General features: G+C 47.0%; 1 protein-coding gene across 3 annotated transcripts in view; it reads right to left on the bottom strand.

Moving 5' to 3' along the window:
- Nucleotides 1-21713, bottom strand: part of LMO1 (LIM domain only 1) — a 55112-nt gene extending 33399 nt beyond the window's left edge. Inside the window, exons 1-2 of one of the 3 annotated variants that reach the window (XM_066360573.1) lie at nucleotides 6119-6233; nucleotides 1751-2009 (exon numbers count right to left, since the gene is read on the bottom strand). In XM_066360573.1, the coding sequence (XP_066216670.1) occupies nucleotides 1751-1775 (25 nt within the window). In that variant the 5' untranslated portion in view covers nucleotides 1776-2009; nucleotides 6119-6233. Of the gene's footprint in view, nucleotides 1-1750; nucleotides 2264-6118; nucleotides 6234-21653 lie in introns of those variants that run through there. The other 2 variants (XM_066360575.1, XM_066360574.1) reach the window with 2 other exon arrangements.
- Between the last annotated feature and the right edge of the window lie 262 nt (nucleotides 21714-21975).

The raw sequence follows: 21975 nt of genomic DNA, 5'->3' as shown, positions 1-21975 counted from the left end.
CACTGGCTTCTCCAAGGCCCTCATTTTACCAAAAGGGAAAGTGAAGTCTAGAGCTGAGCATGACTGGTCCAAGATAACACAGGGAGTTAATGACACAAGTAGCTAAATCAAGGCTTCCTTCCCTCCTTGTGTGGCCTGAGCCCAGAACCCTTCTTCTCTTTTTCAAAAAATTCTGTGTACAACTGCAGCAGTCCAGTCCTCTGACGGCCCACATAGGGCTCCATGGGAGGGGTCCCTGAAGAGAGAAGAGTATACTGAAGATGGATGTCATACCCCAGCTAGACCCTTGCAAGTGGATTCTTTTGGCCAGAACAGTGAGTTCCCCTTTCCTCTCTTACTACACATATACCGGGGATCAGCTCTCAGGGGTTCGGGCCATCGCGCTCCCCCACATGCCACCTTCAGGTCAGACTCTTTAAATGACCCTCCCTGCTAAAGACCTCAGAAGGTAATGGGGGGGTATAGGGGCATCAGCACATGGTAGCAGCAAAGTGAACATCCTTTACTGTGTGACCTTGAGAAAGTCACTTAACTTCAAAATTTACCAAGTGACCATGTCAATAGCACCACTGACATGGTGGGCAGAGGGCAAAGGCCAGCAGAGACTCACTAGAAGGTCAGAGGATGGCCACCACAGTTGCTCTAAGAGGATTCCCTCTGACTCCCAGAAAACCCCCTTCTCAGTTCCTTACCAGTAGAAGGCAGGCGGCAGCCTTTGTGCCAACAATTACCTACACATACATCTCCCTGCTACACTGACATACCAAGCAACCCTCACCCACGGGGCAGGAGGGCCTGGAACAGCCAGGGCACAGCCACTCTTCTGGCCCTGGGGGCTCCACTGGGTCACAGGGCACCTACTTGGTTTTACCCTCAAGTGGGCTGGTTTCTCCAACCTCTCCTGGGCACACCAGGACACTAGCTGCAGGGCACTCCCAATTAGGAAGGCTTTGGGGTAGGTGGGACCACGGGTAAGTGGCCTGCAGCAACCACTGGCTCCCTCTGTTCTGACCTCTGAGGCACCCTGAGGATCCTGACCACAGGAGGTCCATGATGTCACTTTTGCCAGGCACTCCTGTACAAGTGCTGTTGGCCTGTAGCAGGACACTCTTCCCCTGGGCCAAACTCCTGCCTCTGCGCTCAGGAGACAGGGGACAGTGGACCAGCACGAGAGGCATCTATCTTTCTCATCAAGTCATACTTGCGGGCAGCTGTCTCCCCAAGGATCCAGCCGGCCTTCCCCTTGCCTGCCCGACACCCCAGGGCGGGCACCGTCTTCCGGAGCGCGGCTCACCGCAAGCCCTGGAGTCCGATTTTCCCGAAACCACTGATTTGCCCGGCGCTCAACACCTCTCGGGTTACGCGGCGGCGCGAGGGTGATGGCTGCGGTGATAGGAGCAGCCGCAAAGACGAAACGCTCTGCACGAACCGCCGCTGCGCGAAGATCGGAGGGGCGGCGGAGCCTCCCCGCCGCTCGCAGGGCACCACCTAGCTGGTGCACAGCTCCCCCGCCCGCCGCAGGGCCCGGCGGGCTCACAGCCCCGGGCTCCCTCCTCTCCCTCTTCCCTAGTCCCACTCGGCTCTCCCCGCCCCCAGCCTCAGCCCCCCGTGTGCCGCCCCCCGCGTGTCGCCCCCTTGGCAACCCCAGCAGTGTGGCAGGTGCGTGCCTGTGTCCCGGCGTGTGTATCCCTGCGCGCCCGGCATAAGGCCAGAGGGTACCCGGCGTCGGGACCCCCAGCCCGCCACCTACCGTCCTCCTTGTCCAGCACCATCATCTCGGGCGCTCCGTGTCCAGCCGCAGCTCGGCTTGGCCGGGAGAAGGGCACCGACTCCAGGCGCGCTTCGGCGGGGCAGCCGGTCCTCGGGCAGCGAGCGGGCTCTAATTACCCGCTTGTCCGGCTCTTAACCTAGATTGCACTCAGCTAGAATTACATTCAGGAGTGAAGCACTTCGCAGATACAAAAGCAGTCTCACCTACTTTTGTGCCTCAGAATTGAAGGAACTACGAACTGCAATTTAGAGAGAGAGAGGGTGAGGGAGAGAGAAGGGGAAGAGAGGATCAGAGCCGTTTCTTTGATTCTCACCTTCTAAATGGCTCAATTTGCCCAGTATAATCTGTCTTAATGTAATTGCATTTGATAGCTCATAACCCTGGCTCTGGCAACGACACAGCTTTCAGCCTCATAAAGTGTTTTCCCCTCGGATTTAATCTGAATCTCAATCTAAAATTATATTCAAAGAGATGGGGGAATCTCGGCGGCCGTCTCCCGCTGCCTTTCTCTCTCAATGTATGAGGTTTGCACTCCTGCTACTGAATAAATGCACACATTTCCCGAGGCCTCCTCCCTCCCGGGTTAATGGAGAGTGGAGACGCGCGGCTGCTTGGCTCCGCAGCGCCACCTGGAGGTGGCTCGGACCCAGCTGGGCGCGTGGCTCCGCTCAGGACCCAGGGTCCTAGTCCTGATATTTGCCTGGCCCTGGTGGATCACAGGTCTTGTCAATCCCAGCCTCTCAACCTTGATTTCTGCTCTCTTCTAACCCGGTCTATCTTTCTCTGACTTCCTACCCTCTCTTCCTACTTGCTCTTCCCCGGGTTTCTGGTTGCCTCCTGGATTGTTTAGCAAAGTTAACCTTGTGCAGGGCACAAACTCACCCACTGTAAGTCTCCCTGGACCACCTTTACCCCAGCTGTCCCCCAAGGGCATCCTGATTCCATAGAAACTGGGTTCCTGTCTCAACTTCTGAGCAAGCATAGCATGTCAATGAAAGCTTTTCTTATTCCACAACTGTTTATTGAGCATGTATTACATGCTAAGCACTTATTCTAAGGCACAGGGGTAAATAGTGAAGCAAAGATCCCTGCTTTTACAGAGTTGCTAATTCTTGCTCTATAACTCAGGAAGTAGGAAAGGAGACAGTGTCCAGCTCCTTTCCTCTTGAACCCCGTTTCTCGCCAGAGCCCTGGAAATGGTGCCCAGGCTGCCTATTCCAGGAAAGCCACTCAATAACGACAAACTTTTTGTTTTGACAATACAAAAAGTTCCAGGATGGGATGGAAATCTTAATGACTTTTTTTTCCAGCCCAAGGAGGGCACCAGACACGTATCAAAGGCTCAGTCCTGGCGGTTACTTCTGGGGACTAGACCCAGGCAAGGAAAAGGAAGCTGAAGTCCCTGGAGGGGCAAAGGGCCACCACTTGGGATTTCATGCCATCTCTGCCTATTACCAACAGTGGCTTAGCAAATCGCTTTCTCTCTCTGGGCTTCAGTTTTTCTGCTGGTGAAGTGGGAGACCTGCTCTTCTATCTCCAAGGTTGTGGTGGGGATCAGATGGCATAATGTATGTGCAGGTGCTTTGTAAACTGGCACCCCAGACAATGAGGGGGCTTACTGAATACAAAGAAGACCTGGAGGCCAGGCCATGCCCCTGAGGCCCTGGGAGGCCCAATGCAGGGTGCCTGACAGGGGTGGGCAATGGGGAAGCTGGACTGGAGCTGTGCTGCAGCCTGTCTTCCTCCGTCCGAGGCAGGGCAGTCAGGCTTTGAAAAAACAGGAGAGAGGCTGCTTCTAATTAGATGCCTCATCCGCATCTCAGAGGGTTTTGCTTTCCCCTTCATCTTGAATACTTAATCCTAATAGTCCTTGAGTATATTTGATGTTAAATATATCATTTTGCTCAGCCTGACCATACCTCAGGACTGTGAGCTTGATCACTCCCCTGCCACTGCAGCCTGAGGGTCTGAGGGACCTTTGGCTCTGTTACCACCAGATCATTTAGTGTCAGCCCCTCGCTCCACTCTGAGCTGGGAGCCAGACAGTGCAGCAAGCAATAGGCCTGGCAGGCTGGAAAGGACACCTCGGGACAACCTGAGGCATTCACTCTACAAGGGCTGCTGCTTTACTCCTGACCTCCAGGACTGCTTCTCCTCCCCCTCAGCATCTAGCCCTGACCAACAAACCAGGACTTGACTAGCTGGAGCCACTTTCCCACCATCCTGTCCATGTTCTGTGCTTGGGACTCTGTCCCAGCGAACCTTTGAGGGTTTGGATGACCGGAGCTCCTGGCCAGGATGAGGCCTGCTGAGTTGACAGAGTCAGACATGGCCCTCACTGATCCAGCAGCCTCCCTTTCAGTTCCTGCGTACTTGCTGGGCAGGCAGGTAATTCCTGTGCCCATGCTCACCCCCCACTCAAGCTGCCTCCAGAGGCACCCCCACCCCAGGGTGGAATCCTCAGATCCCTGGAGGCTGGAAGAGGTAGCTTGCACCTGACACATTCCACAGGTGATGGAGCATGTACTCACTGGACATTGCAGACTGCTCCAAAATGCCCTTGAAATGCCTCTGGGGACAATAGAGGGAGGTCAGTTGATCAGCTCCCAGGGTTACAGTGAGGAGAAAGGGGGTGCAACTAGCTGCCTTACAAAGTTCTGGGCAGGTCCTAGAAGTCTGTCACTGCACCTGGCAGAAAAGTACTGAGGAAGGGTTTCCACATTGGGGGTGGGAAGGGGGGCGGGGGAAACTTGGTGCCTGAGGACCTGGGCAGACCAGATATTCCAGAACTCTTCAGTGGAGGCTGTCAGATGTGCCTCCGCCTGAGGGCCCTGCTCCCAACACAGTGCAACTGTCTTCAAAATGGAGATACAAGCTGGTTTTACAAGCGATGCTCAGAGAGGCATTCAAAGTGCAAGGGCCCCTTCCCTATGGCCACCACACCTGACAAGACAGAGCGAACCTATAGACTTTGCGGTACCACCAGGATGCCTGCTGGTCAAATTCAGCTGCTCTGCCCTGCCCCCTACTCACACAAAAGCAGTCCATGCATAGGAATTTGCAACCATCTAGAATGGAGAAGTGCATGCCATTCCTCCTTTGGTTTCTGGAAGCCCTGGACAGGCCTTCTAGGAGTCACAGTTATATTTTATTAGGGCTTGTGAAGGCTTAGGCCAAATCTGCACCCCAGAAAACAAGTTTCTCTCCCACCCACTTGATAAATGCCAACCCACCCCTGCACAACAGTTGTAGATGTAGTCTGGCCAACTGTCCCTGGTCTGAGCAGTTTCCCAGGATGCAGGACTTTCAGTGTTCAAGCCAGGTGCCTGGGGCAAACCAGGACAGCTGACCACCATAGAGGGAGGTGGTTGGGGAGGACCAGGGACTAGGGGAGCCAGAGAGAAAGGCCAGGCAGCCAGACCCTTCCCTGCAGACCACCAGCTCCCTCCCAGTCCCAAATTTTCAGCCTTCCAACTCAGGGCTACCTCTCCCAAATACTAAGGAACTGCCCTAGCCTTTGGGGATGGTTGATGGGCCAGCAGGGCTGTGATTTGGCCTGAGAGAGACTGGCAGTTAGAATGGAAAGGGTGTGAGCTGTACGCAGGCTGGATCCAGATTTTGTGAGAACCAAACTTACTTATGCAGTTAAGGGTAGGAGGTCTCTTTAAGAAAAGAAATAAAGGATTACAAATGAAGGACTCTGCAGCTTAAACCTGATTAGCTTCAAGGTAAATCTGCCCCTGAAATTTTGGATATATGGCCCACCTATCTAGCCTAGCCGGCAAGGAGTCTCCCAATAAGAACTGACGACGAGCGCCCTCCGCAGCGCTGCCAGGGTAAAGCAGGGTCATCCATCCCTCAGCTGGAAGTTCCAGACCCCTTGGACTCCAGGGCCATGGTGGTTTGCCTGCAACCTCACCTCCGAGTTCTCTGGGTATCGCCCTGCAGGAGCCATTTCACAGTTCGGTGCAGAAGGAGGGACGTGTAGACACCTAGGGAGGCTGGGGGCCTGAGAGGGTCAGTGGGCTGCGGGGAACCGACCGCGCCGGTCGGGAAGGCGCACCCCGTGCCTGTAAGGCAGCACGAGCCAGTGAGAAAGTTCCTGGCTGAGCGCGTGGGGCTCGCGGGCTCAAGGCGTCCCGTGGGACTTCCTAACCCCGCTGAGGAAGCTCAGGGACCCAGCCGGGCACTCTACCCCCCCCCCCCCCCACGCGGACGTCCAGCCGCCGCGCTTCCCGGGGCTGGCGGGGGCGCTGCCGTGGAGAGCGGGGCGGCCTCTGCAGGGCCCGCGCTCCAGCCCCACCCTGCGCCCCGTGCCCCGCGCCTCGCGCGCCCCCGGGCACCTACCGTCCCCCTGGTCCAGCATCACGGTCCCCCGGCGGCTCCAGCCCAGCACGGGCCGAGGACGCGGAGGGCGCGCGGCTCAGCCCCGCCGCTGCCCGCCTGCGCTGCTCCTGCTGGCGCCGCGCGGGCTCCGCGCCCCGCGAACCGCGGCCGCGGGCTGGGCGGGCGGATGGGCGCTGGGAACTGAGCCTGCGGGCCAGGCGCGCGGGCGGGCGGGGGCGCGGGCGGGCGGGGGCGCGTTTGTGGACCGGGGTCGCCGGAGAGGGGCCAGCAGCCTTTCCCCGGGTCGGGGCCGGAGCCGGAGCCGCGCTCGCCGCAGCGGAGTGCAACCTGCGTTCCCAGGGCCCCTCAGATTCCCCTGCTAATTAAATCAATTCATTATGCTCAGATCTGATTAGCGGCCCTTCCCCCCTTTGAATCAATTATTCAATACACAAACATAATTGCTTGGGCCAGAGGTGCCCGCCATTAGCTTATTTAACTCCAAGGACACTAATTACCCTCAGGGCACGGGAACTTTTCTCATTAATTCTGACAAAACACAAAAGCACAGCCAGAGTGCGTGCATGTGAACGCGCGCGCGTGTGTTTGCATGCCTGAGTGAGGGCTGTGTGTGTAAGCTGAAGATGAGACGGGGGTGGCGGAGCGTGTGCGGTTGCGAGTGGGAGTTTTGGGATGTAGTTCTGAGTTTGTGACCCTGCCGTTGTGAGCGTGGGACTCCGTGCGTGTGATTGTGGGGAGGGGGTGGGGACTGAATGCGTGTATCGGGGCTAGGTGTGGCTCTGGGTCTGGGGACTGTCGGCAAGGGTGTGAGACCCAGCACAAGAATGTGAGATTGTGTAAGTGCTTGCTTCTGTGTGTGTGACTTTGTGAATGTGACACTAAGACTCCAGTCCCGGGCAACCCCACCCCTTCCTTTTTTCATAATTGACCCACTATTGCATGCTGAGACCCACGAAGTAAAGTGCAGACCCCTGAATAGAAACCCAGGAAGATCAGGAGAGGATGGGGGGGTGGGGGGGTTAACACAGGGGCCAGGCTGGAACAATGCCTCCCCCATCACCTGTTTGTGCACTGGCTGAGTACTCTCCCCACAGTTATAAGTCCAAGGTTCTCATCACCCCTTTCCTTGGCCCTCTCATTGTACATCCCAATATTTCTTCCACTCTCCACTTTTATCCCAAAACCCTCCCGTAGCCCCTGCACCCCCTTAACATTTTCACAAGTGCCCAACACCCAGGCACACCCCTACCCGACTCCATTCATTCTAGTTCTTTGCCTCCTGTTTTCAAGCCTGAACCAAGGGTGTCCCTATGGTTGACCAACTTCTCCACATTCTACCTCCCAGGAAATCTCTATTGAGAGAGAGGAGTGAGAGAGCCCACAGAAACAGGGACACAGAGGGTAATTGATTCCCCCAAATTAGGTTTCTGCTTTCTAAAGACCGGCATTGTTCCTGTTCTCAATGTGCACAGAGGTATTGAAGATTTCCTTTTTGTTTCCTCGGGCAGTGAATGAGCTTAATCCATTTGGCTTTATAAATCAGAAAACTAATATTCGCTCCTTCCATGGCAGCTTTTTAAAAAAATTTAATTGCTGGGGGAGGCACAGTTTGTCACCCTTTATGCTGTCCCCAAACCCCCACTTATAAAAACACATTCTGACTGAGGGTTGGAGAGCAGGCTGGGAGCCAGGGAGGGAGGGCTCAGCATAATTCCTCCTGCCCTCCATCCTTGTATATGGACCCAGAGAGTATCTGGGGAAGTTTCTGAAATGACCGAACAAAATATATTCAATTCAGTGATTAAAGAGGAGTGTCCTGAGGTGGACTTCAGGATGATTTCCCAAGTCTGTTGCTCTCAGTCTCTCACGAGCACTGAACATAACCATGCCATGGCCAGGTTTGTTCCTCGTTACCACCTTGCACAAGCCTCTAGAGTCATCTTCCTGGTGCCAAAATCTGACCCTGCTACCTTCCTGCTCAGAAATATTTCATGGTTCCCCATTGTCCATTGACAAAGCCCTAACTACTTATTCTATCATTTTAGACTCTTCATGAGATCTGGAGAAGCCTTTGTGGGCACCATAACCCTTCATTTCACTTCAACTAGTATCTATTGATCAACAAAAATCTTACATTCCTTCCCACTCTGGACTGCTTTACTGTAAATGAACATACCTTTCAAGTTCCTGCTCCTCTGATTCTTTTAGCATCCCTCTTCTTAGAAAGCCCTTGACTACCTCTCAAAGTCCTCTAAGGAAATGGCTCCCCTAGGTGGGTGTCTGTGTGTGAAGGCTAGGTTGTTGAGTGGAGTGTGGATTAATCCATTGAATCCTGGGGCATAAGATCAGCCCCTGAGGGCTTGGTTTTAGCTCTCCTCTGGAGTGGGGGGACAGATGTGGTATCAAGGACCTACACTGGGTCCCTGGAGAAAACGGGAGCTGCAGAAGCAGGGGAGGGACTTAGATCAGAGAATGCAGGGCTCAGAAGGAGAGAACCGTGGGCGACCTTTTCCCCTGGGGATCTCAGATGGCATGGGACCAGAACCCGGGCACATGCTCCCTCTGAAGGCCCACTAGTTGGATCTCATGCTGTTTAGTTCTTTGTGTAGCTATACAGGGCCACTGCCAAGATTGTTGCCAGCTGTTTTCTGCACTAGGGCATCTGGCCAAGGGGGCAAGAGGAGGCCGAAACTCTGTACTCCCTTTGCTCTCCAAGCCTTATGCCTAGCATGGACTGTACCCACCCAGAAAAGGCATCTTTTGCTAATTTGCACAAAGGTGTCACATCGACTAGTATGGGCCTGCAATTGGGTATCTGTGCTTGGCCAGAGTTCACACTCAGAGAAGCCAGCCTGAGGGTCCCCACCTGACCTCCCCTTCTGCACCCACCTCACACCAAGGACCTGTGTGAACTTTTAGAAGACCAGCCTCCTGGTTTTCATAGAGAAAGAGAAAATTCAGAGATCTTAACCATTGTGGAGTGGTCAGGGATACTGAAACAGAGGCCCAGCCACATCTCTGAATTTACATGGTGCCCCAAGGCCCTAGTAACAGATACTGAACTCCACCCACAGCTGAGATTCAGACAAAGACAGACCTCCTATAAGGACTGAGGTCCCCAACGGGGGCCATGCTGGAGGAGAAACAGTGAGGTTTCCGAGTGGAGAGCCTCGTGAGGGAACTAGACTGAGCTGCAAGGACTGAAGTTTGGAAGGGCAAAGCTGGGCCTGACCTCCTCCCGACCCACTGTCTGGGAAGAAGAGGACAGTGGTGCAAATGAGGAACTGGACCACTAAGGGCCCTGCCACTTTGCTATGGGATCCACCTCTGAAAGAGCTGGTCACTGGAAGCAAAAGTTTCTCCCTGCTGGGCTGCGAAGGACAAAAGCAGCCAGGGTCAGCGGCTGTGTGGCATTGGCGGTAGTGCATGCACAGAACGGAGTACACGATGGCATGGACATCAGGCAGCAGCTCTAATTATATGGTAGGCTCTATCTTCTAGCCTACTAGCCCTACCTCCCAACTCTGGTGTTGTTAGAGAGAAAATGACTTTATCCAGAACTCGATCTAGTGGTGTCTAGAGTGTACTTGGGTTACGTGCGTAAGCGTGCCTGGAGGGTCTCACAACATTTTGGAGAGGAGGATCCTGAAGAGGAGAATCAAAGCATCAGAATGTGGGGCTCACTATTATTATAAATGTGTGTGATTTGATGCTGGAAAAATATGGTCTTTATCTGCCAACTTGACTTAGCTACGTGACAGGGATGAAGGGAAAGGCTGTGTGAGCAAGAAAAGAACAATAATATAGGAGCAGGCCCACCACCAGCTTTGCATGGTGGTTGTGGAGCTCAGCAGGAGACGCAAAGGGCACCGCTAGATCAAAGGCAGGGAGACCGAAGGCTTTGCTCCCACAGCCCCTCCCCACCTGGAGGGCCTCCCAGAGCCATGCTTGCTCTCCTGTGCTCCTGAACTTCCATTTTATTTCTCTTTTCTTCTCCCCAGTTGTCTGGTCCCCATGTTACATTCCGTCTCAGCAGATGCCATCACCTCCTATCTTTTTTTTTTTTCTTTTTTTTTTCTGAAGCTGGAAACTGGGAGAGACAGTCAGACAGACTCCCGCATGCGCCCGACCGGGATCCACCCGGCACGCCCACCAGGGGCGACGCTCTGCCCACTAGGGGGCGATGCTCTGCCCCTCTGGGGCATCACTCGGCCGTGACCAGAGCCACTCTAGCGCCTGGGGCAGAGGCCAAGGAGCCATCCCCATCGCCCGGGCCATCTTTGCTCCAATGGAGCCTTGGCTGCGGGAGGGGAAGAGAGAGACAGAGAGGAAGGAGGGGGGGGGGTGGAGAAGCAAATGGGCGCTTCTCCTATGTGCCCTGGCCGGAAATCGAACCCGGGACTTCTGCACGCCAGGCCGACGCTCTACCGCTGAACCGGCCAGGGACCATCACTTCCTATCTTAATGAGGTGAAAGAAGCCATCAGACAGGAAGGCCCTCCTCCTCCTGACTCCTATCTTCAGCTTCAGCTTCTGCAACAGGGTATCTGGTCACATGGACCTTTCTTCCTGAAGCATTAGATAATGTGGCCTTCCTCCTATCTGGGCCCTATCCCTTAGCATGTGCTCCAGCCCACCTGCTAGTACCTGCTCTTCCTTTCCCTTCAGTCTTCCCATCCTGCTGGGCCTTTCACCATAGCAGGTGAATGAACTCGGATGTGTCACCCAAAACAAGCAAGCAAATAAATTCCCTGGACTGCTCATCTTGAAATAATCATTATTTATTCCCCTTTGGTTTTGTGCTTTCTCACCTCCCACTCTCTCCTCACCTGCTCCTAACTGTCTTCAGCTTCCACAACTTGCCAAGGTCACCAATGACTTTTATATCACCAAAGGACTAGTGTCAGGTCTCAACTTCCTTGACCTCTCAGCTTTTTTTATTTTTAAATGAGAGGAGGGGAGATAGTGAGACAAACTCCTATGTATGCCCCTACCAGGATCCACTCAGCAACCCCATCTGTGGCCAATGCTTGAATCAACAGAGCTATTTTTAGCACCTAAAGCTGGTGCGTTCGGACCAACTGAGCTATCCTCAGCACTCAGGGCCACACTCGAACCAATCGAGTCACTGGCTGCGAGGGAGGAAGAGGAAGATAAGGGGGAGAGGGAGGAGGAAAGAAGCAGATGGTTGCTTCTTTTGTGTGCCCTGACGGGGAATTGAACCCAGGATGTCTGCATGCTGGGCCAACCCCTATCCACTGAGCCAACTGGCCAGGGCCACTCTCAGCTTTTTTTTTTTTTTTTTCATTTTTTCTGAAGCTGGAAACGGGGAGAGACAGTCAGACAGACTCCCGCATGCGCCCGACCGGGATCCACCCGGCACGCCCACCATGGGGCGACGCTCTGCCCACCAGGGGGCGATGCTCTGCCCATCCTGGGCGTCGCCATATTGCGACCAGAGCCACTCTAGCGCCTGGGGCAGAGGCCACAGAGCCATCCCCAGCGCCCGGGCCATCTTTGCTCCAATGGAGCCTTGGCTGTGGGAGGGGAAGAGAGAGACAGAGAGGAAAGCGCGGCGGAGGGGTGGAGAAGCAAATGGGCGCTTCTCCTGTGTGCCCTGGCCGGGAATCGAACCCGGGTCCTCCGCACGCTAGGCCGACGCTCTACCGCTGAGCCAACCGGCCAGGGCACTCTCAGCTTTTAATACACGTAATTCCTTCTTTCTTAAACATGTTTCTTCCCTAGACCAACACATTCTCTGAGTATTCCTTCTACCCTTATGGGTGTTCCTTTTAGTCTTTATTTATTTCCAGCTTCTCCTCATTTATCCAAACACTAGCTGTTGGCATTTTCCGGGACTGGGTCCTAGGCCATCCTGGGACACCTTCCCCCTTGAGTGCTGTCCACAGCTGTTAGTGTGTGTGATCTTAACTCAGGATCGCTCCTTTCAGTTCTACTCCTGTACTTTCCAATGCCCACTTGACACCTCAAAGGGATCTTAAATTTTAAAATCCAAATGGAACCCTTGGTTTTCTTCCCAAATCTTTCTTCATCTTGTTTTAGTAAACCAGTCATCAAAAATCTGGAAATAAAGCAGAATTTCAGCCAAGCTAGCAAAAGTAAAAAAAAAGGGGGGTGGGGTGGGTGGAGCAAATATATAAAATAAGATAGAACAAGTAAAGCTAAGCTTATTCATATATTACATTAAATGCGAAGAAACTGAATTTCCCTATCAAAAAACAGATTGTCTGGGTAAGTTAAGAAATAAAATACACCCAAATGCTGTTTACAAGAAATAGTCCCGATTCAGACAAAAACTGAAAATAAAGCAATAGGCAAAGATGTACCCAGCAAATGCAAACTCAGAGGGAGTAGGAAGAATAATATTGATGTCAAACAAAGCTAACTTCAAGGCCAAAAGCATAAACTGTTTGGAAATTAAGAAACACTCTCTCAAATTACGACTAGATTAAAAACAAGATCAAAACTGGAATTGCAAGTCATTTAGTAGAGAAAAGGAGAACATAGCATATCTAACAGAACTTTTGGGACATAGCAGTACTCAGAGGGAAAAATATAACCCCTTACATGCTTTTTTATTTTTTGCTTTTTTCTATGTATTTATTACAGATATAACAGAGATCTTTATAAATAGTTGCATCTTAAATGCTTTTAGTATTTTAAAAAGCAAATTAATCAGGTATTTACTTTCAGAAATTAGAAAGGAACAAACACAAATCCAAAAGGAAGTAGAAGGAAATTAATGAAGTTAAAATCAGAAATTAATTACATAGAAAATAAACAAATAGAGAAAATAATTAAAAGAAAAAATTAAAACCGAAACATGGTTTAAAAAAAAATAGATGAAGTCAATAGCCTTTCTATATGCCAACAATGAAACATTTGAGAACGAACTTAAAAGAATAATCCCCTTCACGATTGCAACAAAAAAAATAAAATACCTAGGAATAAACATAACAAAGAATGTAAAGGACTTATATAATGAAAACTATAAACCATTGTTAAGGGAAATCGAAAAAGATATAATGAGATGAAAGAATATTCCTTGTTCTTGGTTAGGAAGAATAAATATAATCAAGATGGCCATATTACCCAAAGCAATATACAAATTTAATGCAATTCCCATCAAAATTCCAATGACATTTTTTAAAGAAATGGAGAAAAAATCATCAGATTTATATGGAACTATAAAAAACCCCGAATAGCCAAAGCAATCCTAAAGAAAAAGAATGAAGCTGGGGGCATTACAAGACTTCAAACTATATTATAGGGCCACGACAATCAAAACAGCATGATATTGGCAGAAAAATAGACACTCAGACCAATGGAACAGAATAGAAAACCCAGAAATAAAACCACATATATATAGTCAAATAATTTTTGATAAAGGGGCCAATGACACACAATGGAGAAAAGAAAGCCTCTTCAACAAATGGTGCTGGGAAAACTGGAAAGCCACATGCAAAAGAATGAAACTGGACTACAGTTTGTCCCCTTGTACTAAAATTAACTCAAAATGGATCAAAGATCTAAACATAAGACCTGAAACAATAAAGTACATAGAAGAAGACATAGGCACTAAACTCACGGACCTGGGTTTTAAAGAGCATTTTATGAATTTGACTCCAAAGGCAAGAGAAGTGAAGGCAAAAATTAATGAATGGGACTACATCAGACTAAGAAGTTTTTGCTCAGCAAGAGAAACTGATAACAAAATAAACAGACAGCCGGCCCTGGCCGGTTGGCTCAGCGGTAGAGCGTCGGCCTGGCGTGCGGGGAACCTGGGTTCGATTCCCGGCCAGGGCATATAGGAGAAGCGCCCATTTGTTTCTCCACCCCCCCCTCCTTCCTCTCTGTCTCTCTCTTCCCCTCCTGCAGCCAAGGCTCCATTGGAGCAAAGATGGCCCGGGCGCTGGGGATGGCTCCTTGGCCTCTGCCCCAGGCGCTAGAGTGGCGCTGGTCCTGGCAGAGCGACGCTGCGGAGGGGCAGAGCATCGCCCCCTGGTGGGCAGAGCGTCGCCACTGATGGGCGTGCCAGGTGGATCCCGGTCGGGCGCATGCGGGAGTCTGTCTGACTGTCTCTCCCCATTTCCAGCTTCAGAAAAATACAAAAAAAAAAAAAAAAAAAAAAAACAGAAAAAAAAACAAAAAACAAACAGATAGCCAACTAAATGGGAAATGATATTTTCAAACAACAGCTCAGATAAGGGCCTAATATCCAAAATATATGAAGAACTCATAAAACTCGACAACAAACAAACAAACAATCCAATAAAAAAATGGGAAGAGGACATGAACAGACACTTCTCCCAGGAAGAAATACAAATGGCCAACAGATATATGAAAAGATGCTCATCTTCATTAGTTATTGGAGAAATGCAAATCAAAACTGCAATGAGATACCACCTCACACCTGTTAGATTAGTTATTATCAACAAGACAGGTAATAGCAAATGTTGGAGAGGCTGTGGAGAAAAAGGAACCCTCATACACTGTTGATGGGAATATAAAGTAGTACAACCATTATGGAAGAAAGTATGGTGGTTCCTCAAAAAACTGAAAATAGAACTACCTTATGACCCAGCAATCCCTCTACTGGGTATATACCCCAAAAACTCAGAAACATTGATACGTGAAGACACATGCAGCCCCATGTTCATTGCAGCATTGTTCACAGTGGCCAGGACATGGAAACAACTAAAAAGTCCATCAATAGATGACTGGATAAAGAAGATCTGGCACATATACACTATGGAATACTACTCAGCCATAAGAAATGATGACATCGGATCATTTATAGCAAAATGGTGGGATCTTGATAACATTATACGAAGTGAAATAAGTAAATTAGAAAAAACCAGGAACTGCATTATTCCATATGTAGGTGGGACATAAAAGTGAGACTAAGAGACATTGATAAGAGTGTGGTGGTTACGGGGGGGGAGGGAGAGGGAGAGGGAAAGGGGGAGGGGGAGGGGCACAAAGAAAACTAGATAGAAGGTGATAGAGGACAATCTGACTTTGGGTGATGGGTATGCAACATAATTGAACGACAAGATAACCTGGGCATGTTATCTTTGAATATATGTATCCTGATTTATTGCTGTCGCCCCATTAAAAAAATAAAATTATAAAAAAAATAGATGAATTCTTCCAGTCAAACCTGGTTAAAAAAAAAGATAAAAAGAAAGCAAAAATATAAATAGAAGGTATAAGAAAAGAGATATATCACATATACAGAAAAGGTTAAAGAATTATAATGATTATGTATGTTAGCCTATAAAAATAAACATGGAAACCTAGAGGAAATGGATAATTTTCAAGCAAAGTAGAAAATGATCATAACTGAGCATAGCAGTTGAAATCCTAAATAGGCCAATAAACAGAAGAGATTTAAAAAAACCCTAAAAACTTTGCCATTAAAACATTACAAGATACTATATAATCTAGCAATTCCATTTCTGGGTTTATACCCCAAAGAGTTGAAAGCAAGGTCTTGAAGAGATCTTTATATACCCTTGTTAATACCATTATTATTTACAACAGCCAAAGGTGGAAGCAACTCAAGTGTCCATCAGTGAATGAATGGATAAACAAAATGTGGTATATACATACAATGGAATATTATTTAGCCTTAGAAAGGAAGGAAAATCTGCACATGCTACAACATAGATTAACCTTGAAGACATAATGCTAAGTGAAATAAGCCAGTCACAAAAAGACAAATGTAGAATGATTCCACTTACATGAGTTACCTAGAATAGGCAAATTCATAGAGACAGAGAGTATAAAGGTGGTTTCCAGGGGCTGGGAGAGGGAGAAATGGGAGTTTTTGTTTCCATATAGAGTTTCCATTTTACAAGATGAAACTCTGGAAATCGGTTGTACAAAACAATGTGAATGTATATACTTACCACTACTGAATTGTGTCTTTAAGAATAGTTGAGATGTAAAAGTTTGTCATGTATATTTTTACCATAATTAAGAATAAAATAAAAATATCACAAGCTGCAGATTATATTAAAATGAATTTTATATACTGTAACCTTTAAAACAAATTATTTTTAGTGCTATTTAAACTATTCCAGGCAAGTGAAAAAGGTGAAAGTTTCCGGTTAGTCTTAAGAACAAGCATTTTCTTAAACCCCAAACCTTATAAAGATTTAATTGAAAGAGAAAAAGAATCACAGACCAGTCTGAATGAATGAAAAATCTGAAATAAGACACTAGCTAACTGTGTATGGGAAAAGTATCAAAAGAATACATCATATAAAAGACAGTTTATTTTAACTCACAAACATAATTCCCAATCAGAAAATTTATTATTATAAGTCAGTACAGCAACAAAAAGGGAACAAGATATGATTATAGTAATAGATGCCAAAAATCATTTGATTAAATTCAGCTAATATTGCTAATACAATATTAAACAAAACAGAAATAGAAGAAAACCACTTCAATTTGATAATGACTGTTTACCAAAACCCAATAGCAAATATATAATGATATTCAAAAGCTATTTCCAGAAATTGGGAACAAGAGAGGATGCTCATTATCATCACTATTACTCAGTATTTTGGGGAGGTTTCAACTAATTCAATAAGATAAGAAAAAGAACTAATAAGAATAAACAGCTAGCTTTTGAAAAGGACAAAAAATTATGTTTGTTTTTAAATGATGTAATTGGATGTCAAAAAAATTCAATAAAAAATTTAGTTTAAAATTTACTAGAATGAATTCAATAATTGGGAAGGTGGCTAAATACAAGGTAAATAGACAGAAATCTATAGTTTTCCCTCCTAAATGCAGATATATTAGAAATGGAGATGAGAAAAAAGATAATTTATAATAGTGACAAAATTATAAAATACTCAGGAGTAATTTAAAATAACAACCATTAGAAAGATAAAGGTATTCTTTGAAGAAAATCATAAAATCATATTGAAGGACATATAATGAGATCTGAAAGTATAGAAAGATAGCTGTTTCAAAGAAAGGACTTATCCTTATAAAAATAAATCCTTTCAAAGTTGATATAGAGATTTAATGCAATTTCTACTAGAATCCCAACTAAAAATGTTTTTTCAAACTAAAAGTGTTTAGTTTGAAGTACATTTGGAAGATAAATATCTGAATTTAGTTAAGAAAACATGAAAAGAAAGACTAGTTGAAGAGAACTTGCATTATTAGATAATAAAACATACTACAAAATCACCATCATCTGAACAGTATAGGGATTAGAGAACCAAAAAGCCAATTAATAATACAAATATGGAAAGAAATTTAAGATATGATAAAACTTTGGAAAAATATTTTAGAGAGAGAGAGACAGGAAGGGAAAGAGAGGGAGAGGAGAGAGATGAGAAACATCAACTTGTAGTTGCTTCACCTTAGTTGTTTATTCTCAATTATATATGATAAAACTTGCATTTCAATACTTCAGAGGAAGTACTTTTTTTAATCAAGTGAGAGGCAGGGATGCAGAGACAGACTCCTGCATGCACCCCAACCGGGATCTACCTGGCAACTCCTGTCTGGAGCTGATGTTCTGCCCATCTGGAGCTGCTGCTCTGTTGCTTGGCAACTGAGCTATTTTAACGTTTGAGGTGGACATCATGAGCCATCCTCAGCACCTGGGGCCAACCTTCTCACTTGAGCCATGGCTGCGGGAGGAAAAGGGAGGGGTTGAGAAGCAGATGGTCACTTCTCCTGTGTGCCCTAACTGGGAATTGAACCTGGGACTTCCATACACCAGGCCAATGCTCTACTGCTAAGCCAACCAGCCTGGGCCAGAAGAAAAAATTAATAACTGGTACTACCATATGAATAGATTTCTCTAAGGAATATATATAAAAAGATGCTCAACATCATTGAAAATATACCTCAAACCACAATAATATACCAGTTCATACCAACTAGGAAGCTAGAATAAAAAATCAGATAATAATAAATGTTGGTAAAGATGTGAAGACATTAGAACTAAGACATTGCTCATGGGATTGTGAAATTGTTCAGCCACTTTGGAAAACAGCCTGGTAGTTACTCAAAAGTTAAACATAGAATCACCACCGCATGACCCATCAATTCTAGTCCTGGGTATACGGTATAGCCAAGAGAATTGAAAGCATGTTCACATAAAAACTTGTACATTAATGTCTATAAGCATCATTATTCGTAATAGCCAAAAGTGGGGGAAAAAAAACAAATGACCATCAACTGACAAATGGATATTATTTGGCCATAAAAAGGAATGAAGTAATGATACCTGCCACAAAAGGGATGAGCCTTGAAAACTATGGTAAGTGAAAGAAGCAGTCACAAAGTCCACATGTTATGTGATTTCATTATTTACAACATGTGAAATGTCAAGAATAGGCAAGTCTGTAGAGACAGAAAGCAGATGAGTAGTTGCCCGGGGCTGAAGATAATAGGGGAATAACAACTGAAGTATATGGAGTTTCTTTTCGAGGTGATGAAAATGTTCTAACACTGGCCATGGTGATCCACCTATCTATGAATATACTAAAATACACTTTAAATTAGTGAATTGGACAGTAAAGTTGTTTTTCATAATGGTGCTCCATAGATGCTTACCCATCTGGAACACACAAATTGAATCCCCACTCCCCTAAATATAAAGATTATGTTACAAATGAGCTATACATTTTATTGTAAAAATGAAAATATTAGAAAAAATTTTAAAATAAAAATAAAAATATTTATTTATTTATTTTTATTTTATTTTTTGTATTTTTCCAAAGCTGGAAACGGGGAGAGACAGTCAGACAGACTCCCGCATGCGCCCGACCGGGATCCACCCGGCACGCCCACCAGGGGGCAACGCTCTGCCCACCAGGGGGCAATGCTCTGCCCCTCTGGGGCGTCGCTCTGTTGCGACCAGAGCCATTCTAGCACCTGGGGCAGAGGCCAAGGAGCCATCCCCAGCGCCTGGGCCATCTTTGCTCCAATGGAGCCTCGCCGTGGGAGGGGAAGAGAGAGACAGAGAGGAAGGAGAGGGGGAGGGGTGGAGAAGCAGATGGGCGCTTCTCCTGTGTGCCCTGGCCGGGAATCGAACCCGGGACCCTTTGCATGCCAGGCCGATGCTCTACCACTGAGCCAACCGGCCAGGGCCAAAATATTTAGATAATAACATGAATAAATTTGTTGGGAGATACCCAGAAAAGTAAAAAAGGAAAAGATAGGTATACTCTTTAAATTTTTGATGGTAAAAATTACCATAAACAAAGAAAGAAAGAATAACTGACCAGAAAAATATTTGCAAAATATACAACAGTAAATGGGAAAATATACTATATATATATATATATATATATATATATATATATATATATATATATATATATATATATATACACACACACACAAAGAGTTTCTATAAATCATAAAGAGGAAGACAAGTGCCCAAGAGAAAAACAGAAAAGGTATAAACAGGCCATTCCAAGTTGAGGAAATCTACACAGCCAATAAAACGCTTACCCTCATTATTAGTTGGCAAAATGCAAATTAAAACAAAAATAACTTTTCATTAGTTTAATTCATCAGATCGGCAGAAAAAATTTAAAGAGTAAAATGTTCAGATCTGTTAAAAAGTTTAGAAAATGGGTTTTATCATTTGTTGCTGAACTAGTAATCTGGCCTATTATAATTAAAAATGTACTTGCTTCCCTGGCCAGGTGGCTCAGTTGGTCAAAGCATCGTCTCAATGTGCCAGTGTATGGGTTCGATCCCCGGTCAGGGCATATACAAGAATCAATCAATGAATGCATAAATAAGTGGAACAACTAATCAATGTTTCTCTCTCTCTCCCTTTCTCTCTCTCAAAATCAATTTTAAAAATAAAATTAAATAAATTAACAAATATGCACATGCCTTTGATCCAGAAATCCTCGTTCTGGGGAATGTGCTCTATGGGGGAAACCACCTTTATCTGAGGGGAACCCTATAATTTCAGCATCATTTGTGATGGCAGAAAATTGGAAACTATTTGAATGTCAATATCATTCAATGATCAAATAAATTACCATAAAACGAAGCTGTGAATATCAGGTAGTGGTTAAAACATGATTTAGAGCTACAGCTACTGACTTGCAAAGGATGTCTGTGAGGTTCTGTTAAATGAGAGAAGTAGGTTGCAGAGTAGCAAGTCATATCACCCATTGAAAAGACAAGCTTTCTCTGTTTGAACGCACATGAAGACATGATGTGCAAGAGTGCCCCTGTTCGGGCTGTCCGCCTGGTGACCTTTGCAGGTGAAAATGGAAGGTGGCAGTTAAGGGAAAAATATTACCTTTCTCCATTTGATACTTTTAGAATCTTTTCATTACTTATAATGAATAAGTAATTTGTCATTAAAAAAATTAAAAATAAGTTAGAGTCATTTTTGACACTCCCTCTAATCACATACACACTGCTACTGCACTAGTCTGAGCGGCCATTCTCTTTTGTACACTTTTGCAAGAGTTTCCTACTGGCCTCCATGCATCCACCTTGAGCCTTACTAATCCAGCCTCCATATTCCATATGCAGCCAGGAGATATATTTTAAATGCAAATTCTATTTTGTCAATCAACCCTTAAACCTGAACTGGCCTCCCTGTTGCTCTCTTCAGAATGCCCCCCACCCTCTGCTGGGCCCTGGGGCTCTGTACAAGAAGACTTTCCTGAAGCGTCTCCCATCTCTGACACCCACTGCTTGCTCCCATCCTGCAGTGTGTTGCCCTTGTCCTTGTCTGAACCACTGGCTGCCTCAGGGCCTGCAGACATGATGTTTCTTCTGCACGGAATGTTCTTTCTATCCTCTTCATTTGGACCAGCTCTTGCTCACCCATGGGTCTGGGATTTAATGTCACTTCCTTCATCAGGGTGCTCTCTCCTCTCAAGACTAGGTTAGATCTCCCTGCTACACCCTGGCATGGCCCTCTCTGCTTTTCCTCCATAGCTCTTATCACTGCGACCTATTAATTACATAGTTATTTGTATAATTATTTGTGTGGCAGGGATAAAAGAAAAACTTTTAAGCTATAAAGGTTTGCATCTTCTCGTCCAGCTCCCTGCTTTGGGAGAGAAGTGGGTCAGACAAGAAGGCCTTAGGGGTCTAACGCAACTTTAAGATTCTGAACTTGCCCTTGTCCTCTTCATGCCAGCTACTCAGGAGAATTTGCCTGATTCAAACATTTCCCTCCACTCTCTTACTGATCTAGCCAAGTAGCTTGCTCTGAGAATTGGTTATGACAGAGCATTCTGAAATGCTGGCAAGCTTGCAGAAAGCTAGAGTGAGCCACAACTGGAGAATAGGACTCTCCCAATCTCCAAGCGGCTTTCCCCTGCACCTCCCGCCCTTCGGAGACCCTCTTCAAGTGGGCTCTTGGAGCCCACACCCCAACAACAAACATCCCAGCAACAAATCCCAGCCTCTCTGCAGCTTCAGAATCTCAATCTGAACCCCCACTTTGCACGACTAGGGGTCATCTCTTCCCTCCCTGCTGTCCCGGTCACCTGTCCGCCGAGACCTGGAGGCCTGGACTGATCCTGAGCTGGGTCTCAGAGGCCAGGTGTTCACATATGCTCCTGACGTGGGTGCTGGTTTAAGAGCTTTGAGGACTCCAACCAACTGGCCTGTGGAGCTGAGCACCGTGACTCACTCCCAGAGAACAGACTGCTTCTGACAAGTTCCTCAGAGTGAACACACCCACATGCAGGTGGTCCCCTTGGAGCTAGGACCGCATGTCCCAACAGCACAGGCATCACAGGAGTAGTCCTGGATTCTGCAGGCAGGGCCCGCAGTACGTGGCATGGTTGGGGAGCACTCCTGCTCTGC

The sequence above is a fragment of the Saccopteryx leptura genome, chromosome 1, assembly GCF_036850995.1.
Source record: "Saccopteryx leptura isolate mSacLep1 chromosome 1, mSacLep1_pri_phased_curated, whole genome shotgun sequence".
Taxonomy (NCBI): domain Eukaryota; kingdom Metazoa; phylum Chordata; class Mammalia; order Chiroptera; family Emballonuridae; genus Saccopteryx; species Saccopteryx leptura.
The sequence above is the reverse complement of the archived record's forward strand: the minus strand, read 5'-3'. Positions and strand labels throughout refer to the sequence as shown.